The 7,830-nt window shown below is 36.1% G+C and overlaps 1 protein-coding gene across 1 annotated transcript in view; it reads left to right on the top strand.

Moving 5' to 3' along the window:
* The window catches only part of SLC17A4 (solute carrier family 17, member 4), an 89,052-nt gene extending 81,701 nt beyond the window's left edge, over positions 1-7,351 (top strand). Inside the window, exons 7-10 of the mRNA XM_006888677.1 lie at positions 2,374-2,506; positions 2,585-2,732; positions 3,673-3,763; positions 7,175-7,351. Of these exons, the coding sequence (XP_006888739.1) occupies positions 2,374-2,506; positions 2,585-2,732; positions 3,673-3,763; positions 7,175-7,351 (549 nt within the window). The remainder of the gene's footprint in view (positions 1-2,373; positions 2,507-2,584; positions 2,733-3,672; positions 3,764-7,174) is intronic.
* Positions 7,352-7,830: the final 479 nt, after the last annotated feature.

Genomic DNA, 7,830 nt, shown 5'->3' with positions numbered 1-7,830 from the left:
TGGGATAATTGGGATGGGAGTGTCAGAGACAGTGTGATTGGCACAGGACAGAGCAGAGTTTAGGGCTGTTGTACATAGGGTCACTATGAGTCACAGGCGACTTGACGGCACATAACAACAACAACAACATCTTGCTACTTTCACTAGGACTTCCAAAACTATATTAAATACGATTGGTGATAATAGACCTTCTTGGCTGGTCCCTTTTCTCAGGGAATTACTGCTTCCTTTTAATAATATTATATGTGAATGTCAATGTATATTCTCATTAATCTAATTGTTTTACACTGGCTTTGTTTTATATATTAGATTTTTGTCACTTAAAAATACACTGGGCATACTTTTAATCAATAAATAAATCTTGCTCTGTGCTATTTATATTGCTCATTTTATATTATATGTTGTGGAAATATTTCTGTAAATTTCTGCATATGAGGCTTGCAAGTTGAAAGATATATAGAGGATGAATATTTTAGATATCATCAAATTACTTTTTCTGTTAGTTTCTTTCTGTTGCTAAGACAAAACATATCACAATTGGATTATATTAAAGAATAGATTTGATTGTATCATAGTTTGTGAGTCATTGATTCTAGAGAAGAGTGTTCCCTTTTGTGTGTTCATGGTTATAACAACCTTAGATGATTATAACTTTATAGCATGACATCTTTCTTCTACTTTTGTATGTGTGTGTGGTTTTTTTTTTGTTTGTTTGTTTGTTCGTTTTTTGTTGTTTTTTTTTTTTTTTAATTCTGTGGCCTCATTTTCCAAGACAACACCAAGAAGGACTATGATGTTGAAGCCACTCTTTCTGGTATGGCTTCTTTAACATAAAAAAACCCAAAGATCTATTTAAGTAGAAACATAATCATATTTGTGAGTACAAGGATAAGAACTTCCACATATCTGTTGGGGAGATATAATTAAACTCTTAGCCTCCTATATAAGACCTTAATAATTATTTGATGAACTCTTTGTCTAAAACTCATAACAGAGCTTGATGAGTACAGAGCATATCTATTGGAAGATTGTCTCCATTTCTGAAAAATTCTCATCCTTATGACCATAAGAATGCTTTTCATTACTGTAGATCATTAATTAAGTAGTAGGAGTAGATGTGAAATGCACAGAGAAGGAAGTAGTTTAGTCTGAATTGTCTTTCCTTAGGAATTCTCATCCCATCTAGGTCCTTAATGTTTAGAAATGGGGAAATATGTTTCATAAAAATTATATACTATATTTCCATTTTATATGCCTTCTTTTATGCAATATGTTTGGGTTTGTTTGGTTTTTGTCTCCCATCTTTACCTCTTGGTATTACTAAATAAGATCAAGGACTATAACCTTCAATATGGATTTTTATTATAGCAATATAAAATCTAACCCAAAATATTTGTAACTAGAGCAAAATGCAACATTACAATAGATGAAAGTAAGATATAAAGTTTCAAAAAATTATTTTCATTTAATCCATAATAAACACCTGTAGTAGCAGCAATCAAGAAATCAAAAAATATACTGCATTGGGAAAATGTGCTATGAAGAAGTTCCTTAAAGCTCTAATGAGCAAATATGTCACTTTATAGACTAAGATATGCTTGACCCAATAGCCATGATATTTTTAATTATTTTAAATGCATGTGTGAGTCAGATAGTAAAAAGGAAGAATTAATATCTTTGACTTCTAGTGATGGTGAAGAGTATTGAACAACCCATTAACTCCGAAAAGACCAAACAAATCTGTCTTGGAGGAAGTACAACCAGGGTAACACTTAGAGGCAAGGGAATGTTTGTTAGGAGTCATCAGTCTGGGGGGTGGGGGGGAATACACAACCAAAAAAGCCATCAAGTTGTGAAAAGTATAGGGTTAGTACAAGAGAAAGAACTTCAACAAGAAGGATTGACATAGTGATTGCAAAAATGGGCTTGAACATGGTACAGAATATTAACATGGAGGAAAGAATGACACAGTTTTGATATATTGTTTATAAGTAGTTGACACAATAGCACACAACAACAACAACATAGTGTTAGAAATAAGTTTGAGTACCTTGCAGTATCTCCAATAAATACTTATTTTTCTTTTTTGTGAATTGTTGAGACAACTAATGTATTTTTAGCATAATATTTCAATACATATTTCCAGCAGAACTCTATATATGAATAAACACTAACTCTTAAAAAAATCCCTATGTATATTTTCCACAAGGCACTAAAATGATATTGATTTATTTCATTGGTAATAATTTATATAGATTGTAAAGAATATGGAGAGAAAGCTCATAGTTCTGGACAATTAACCCAGACATCCATCTGGGTCATAATGAATGGAATAGCAAAGAGTCTGTTCTTGATTACATCTTTTGTTCTTAGAGTGGAATCCTGTCTGCCTTGCCAGCTATATTTTCCTCCATCAGCACAATCCTAGAAGGTCTTCTAGCAGATTTTCTCATTTCTAGAAAAATTCTCAAAGTTATCACCGTAAGAAAACTCTTCACTTCCATAGGTAAGAAATAAGCTACAAGGGTACACATGCAATGCTTAGAAAAGTCACCAATTTAATCTGTGTCTGGCTTCCCCACAGGAGTTCTCATCCCATGCCTGTTGGTAATATCCCTTCACTGGGCCAAAACCAGCCCTGGTACCTCTGTGGCCATCTTAGTGTTGAGAGCTAGCATAAACAACTTCTGTTTCTCAGGATCCTTGGTAAATTTTATGGATATCGCTCCTAGGTAGGAATAACTTTGTCTTATTCTCACAGAAGCCCCATTCAGTTTAATGAGTCCTAAATCTGCTCTTACACACAGAAAAATTGTGATATATACAACAGTTCATGAGAAATATCAATGCCAGCCTTACATACAAAGCATTAATAGAAGGAACCCAAGTTTGGTCAATAGTTGTGTACTTAGTTTGCCTGGTAGAGAGCTCTGATGCCTTAGTGGTAAAGTTTTATTGCCAATCAAGGGTATGTAGTTCAAATCTACCAGTTGCTCTAAAGAAGAAAGTTAAGAAATGTTTCTCCATACAAAAAGGTACACTTCAAAAATGTCAGAAATGAAGAGTGGTCAGTTCCTTGATCATAACTCGACAGAGGAGAATGCCACAGACACTTCACTCTTGTGAAATGTAACAGTAACAAAAGTTTGGATAATTGATATGACTTTGGGAATTCCAGGGTATGCACATATAAGGTTTTAATAAGGGAAAAGATACTCCATAGTAGAAGAAAGTGAAGATTAGATTAGAGATGACTGAGGCTTCTATGCATAATTCTCTAAGTCAACTTAGCCACATAAAGTGTCCTATATCTTCAGATTGTGAAATGTCAGGATATGCAGGAGATTCAGGAACCATTATCTCATTTGATGATTGCATTTTGTGTTCAAAACAAGATCAAAGTAGAGCCTAAGTAAAAATAAATAAATAAATAAATGAGGTGCATATTTTCTATACATCACTTTGTCAATAGTGCATTTATTTGCCCCTTAAAACTTTTAGACCTCAGTGTAGGAATATGTTGAAAATTACTTAGCCCAATTCTTTCAAATTTTCCCAACAATCACTGTAATTGCAATCTTCTTAGTGACAGGTACAGAGTTGCATTTTTTTTCAACTAATATTAATCATTTGCTCATAGGAAAGTAACTCTCCATCTCTTTTTTTCCCAAGGCACCTAGGCTTTCTCAAAGGATTATCAGAAGTCTTTGCCTCTGCAGCTGGAATCGGTTCCTCTATTGCGACAGGATTTATTCTCCATAAGGTTAGTCATAATTCTTAAGGAAATATTATTAAGAAAAAAAACTCAGAGTACATGTTTGCTCTAGAGAAGGCAACGATATCTCGGGTATTAAGAGAGGAGTGCTCGAAATTTTATATTTTCTGAATACTTACAAGATGATCTGCTCACAATAATATTCAACTTCTTACAAGTTTTGACATTTCTTCTGTAGAATAGAATAATTCTTTACAGTTTGGGTATTTATCAGATGCAAATTATTAGTGCTAAGATCTTTAAACTTTTGGGCAAAAATGTCTAACTTACATATATTTGCACATAGGAACCCAACATATAATGTTGTTGTTATGTGCTGTTGAGTCACATGCAACTTAAGGTCACCCTAAGTGTAACGGCTCTTAAGTCCGCCCAATCCTAAGCAAGTCTCACTAACTTGAACACACCTACTCCCATTTCCCTACTTACTGTATCAATCCATCTCACCTGGGGTCTTCCTCTTCTGTGCTGTCCCTCCAGCCTTCCGAGCATGATGTCCTTCTCCAATAATCGTTCCTCCTGGTCCTGGCCACTTGCCCAAAGTATGTGTAACAGAACTTCAAAATCCTAGCCTCCATGGATAAACTTGGTTTCACCCTCTCCAAACAGACCTATTTGTTTTCTTGGTGGTCCATGGTATGTTCAAGATTCTTCTCCAGCACCACAACACAAAAGCATCAATTTTTCTTCTGTCATCATTAGTCATTGTTGAGTTTTCTGATGAATAGCAAGTAATTGCAAAGACAATGGCCTGGATCAGGCACATCTTAGGCTCTAGACTGACACAGTGTCTTCAAAGTACTCTGGAGAGGTCCCTGACAGCAGATTTATCTAATAAAATTTGTCTTTTGATTTTCTGACTGCTGGTTCCAAGAGTGGTGATAATGGAGGTGAACAAGCTATAACTGTTAACAATCTCAATCTCTTCTCCATCCATCATGGTGTTGCCAATTTGCCTAGTGGTGAGAAACTTTGTCTTCTTAATGTTGAGCTTCAATTCATATTGAAGACTACAGTCCTTGATCTTCTGCAGCAGCACTTCAGGTCCTCTTCATTTTCAGCAAGCAAACTTGTTTCCTCCAATCCTGATGTCACATTTCTCCTCATAAAGACTAGCCTCCCTAATGATCTGTTCTGCATATAGATTGAAAAGGTGTGGAGACAGAACACATCTCTGTCATACACTCTTCCTGATTTTGAACCATGCAGAGTTTCCCTGCTCTATTCTGAGGACTGCTTCCTGTTCTAGGTGTAGATTTTACCTAAGCACAGTTAAGTGTTCTGAGATTCCCTTTTTCCTCAAGTTTAACCACAATATGTTGTAATCCACACAGTCAAATGCAACTGCATAGTCAATGAAACACAGATAGATATCTCTGTGGTACTCTCTGCTTTTGAGATGTCACATTGAATAATAGAGTAAATGAGCTATTTGTGTTGTGTGCATACCATAGAGTCGGAACTGACTCATGTTGACCCTCTGGTGGATTTTCAGAGGCAGTTGACTGCATGAGAAGAGATTGTCCATCTACTTACGGTTGTAAATTATTAGTGCAGAAACCCTGATTTGCAGTATGACTTCTACGATGTGTTCTACACTAACAGAGCTTTCTATCACAAAGGGCTTTCTGGTGGCATAGTTCTTAGTGAGTTGTGCTACTAACCCAAAGGTATCACCTCTTCAGTGGTCCAAATTCACCAAAGACTCCATGGAAGAAAGTTTGTCAATCTCCTCCTGTAATTTATAGTTTACTGAAAACCTCCTGAGGGGTCAGCTGTGTGTTTATTGAGACTTGCTGAGATTGAATCTCTCATGAAGCTACATCTACTTGAAGAAAAAAAAGAAAGAGCGCTGGCCATTTGAATGATAAATAATCTAACTCATACAGAGTTCATCAAGAAAATTGGGTAAGACACTCAAATAATTTTAGTGCTTCTAATTGTTGGAGTTTTCTACCAGTAAGTCAGGAATGTGATGAAGTAGTTAAAATATTTTACTGTAAAGTGAATGGTAATTTAAGCAAATTCACCATCCACTCTAAGAAGAAAAGATATGACAATCTTTCCATAAAGATCACAGCCTTGGGGACATTTTGGGGCAAGTCTACTCTGCCCTATAAGGTTGCTTAGAGTCAGAATTGACTAGATGACAACAGATTTAAGCCAAGAAAATAAAGGAGAAGTAATATGGGAAAGGTCATCTTTTTTCTGTAAAATAGTCTCTCATTTTAGATGTTTCAGTACTCTTAAAATAACCACTTCACATTCTTAGCAGGAAATAGATGGTAGTATGGATTTTCTCAAAATGACATCATCTTCCATCTCTTTTATTCAACTATTCATTCATTAAATCATTCAACAAATCCATATTATAGGTTAGTGTTTACCAAGCTTTATTAAAGAAATCAAATACATTAAGGTGATCATCTTCGTGAAGCCTCTAAAAAGGAAGCCATCAGGAAGCACATTAAATAAGTAAAATATATCTTATACTGGTTGATAATAATTGCTGAAGACAAAACTAAAAAGGGGGCTGTTGTTAGGTGCCGTCAAGTCGCCTGTAACTCATAGCAACCCTGTGTAAAACAGACCTAAACCCTGAGCCAATCTCACTGTCTCCGACACACCTACCCTCATTACTCCATTCACTGAATCAATCCATCTCATTGAGTGTTTTCCTCTACTGCACTGTCAGTCCATTTTCCCAAGCATAATGTCCCTCTCCAAGGACTGATCCTGCTTTGCAACATGTCCAATGTATGTCAGCCTAGCTTCAGAATCCTTGCCTCTAAGGAGCAGCTTGGCTTCACCCTCTCCAGGAAGAACTTGTTTGCTCTCTTAGCAGTCCATGGTATATTCAATACTCTTCTCCAACACCACAGCTCAAAACATCAATTCTCCTTCTATTAACTCTAGTCATTGTTCAGCTCTCTGATGTATAGCAAATGATTGCAAAACCATGGCCTGTATCAGGCACACTTTAGTCTCCAGACTGACTTCGTTGCTCTTCAGTACTTTGAAGAGGTCTCTGAGAGCAGAGTTTTCCAATACAATATGTCTTTTAATTTCCTGGCTACTGATGGCAAAAAAAAGAAGCAAAAAACATTAAAAAAAAAATAAAAAAAAGATGGAGTTTTAAAGTTCAGTAGTAAAACTATCTCTCTGAAAAAATAAGACTTAATCAAACTCTAGGAAGAAGCATCCATCTGAGTGAAGAGTTTTCAAGTAGAAGGACTAGACAAGGCAATAGCCTAAAGGCAAAAATGTGTTTAGCATATTCCTAAGAGTAACCAGAAGTCCCAACAGGCTGGAGGAGATTTGAGGAAGAGAGATGACTTTTTGAGTCATGATGGACAGAAGCTGTGTAACAGTTAATGACTTCTTCTTTCCTGCTTCCAGGATTCAGAACTGGGTTGGAGAAATGTCTTCATTCTTTCAGCTGCTATTAAAATGTTTGGCCTGACCATCTACCTTATCTTTGGCAAAGCAGACGTCCAGGACTGGGCTAAAGGAAGGACAGCCACCACGGCAGAGATTGAGAATCAGGCTAACGAGTCACAAGTCACCCACTTCTGAGCAAATTGAACAGCACAAAGTGATGGAAATATTTTTCCAATTTGATGGGAAAATGGCACTTAGTTGACTTGCTTACTGAGGTGCCAAAAATCTTCCATATGCAAATTTACCCTTTTTTTTTTTAAGTCAGTATCTGGGAATCACAATAAAGCTAAGAGTAATAAAATGAGATATACTTGAAGGTAATGAAATCTAATTTACTTTCTGTAGCTACTAGCTTTGGAATCAGAGTGGCTACCCTATTGGTTGTAACAATCAGGCACTTTCTGGAGTGTCCTGGATGTCTTCATTTTGACCATATTGATCTCTGTCCAGCAACTGCTTTGTGCAGCTTTTCAGATATTTAACATCTTGTAGAAAAGACTCTGCCATGTTCTTGCCTTCCTCCAGCGTGTGTTTTATGCTGTAACTCATCTTAATTGCCTTCTACTCCTCTAATTTGATTATGGAGGTAAATAATTCTAACATTGGATATTACT

This window comes from Elephantulus edwardii, unplaced genomic scaffold (genome assembly GCF_000299155.1).
Source record: "Elephantulus edwardii isolate Elephantulus edwardi_28Jun2011 unplaced genomic scaffold, EleEdw1.0 scaffold00070, whole genome shotgun sequence".
Taxonomy (NCBI): Eukaryota; Metazoa; Chordata; class Mammalia; order Macroscelidea; family Macroscelididae; genus Elephantulus; species Elephantulus edwardii.
Note: the sequence above shows the minus strand (reverse complement) of the source record. Positions and strands in the feature narration are given on the sequence as shown.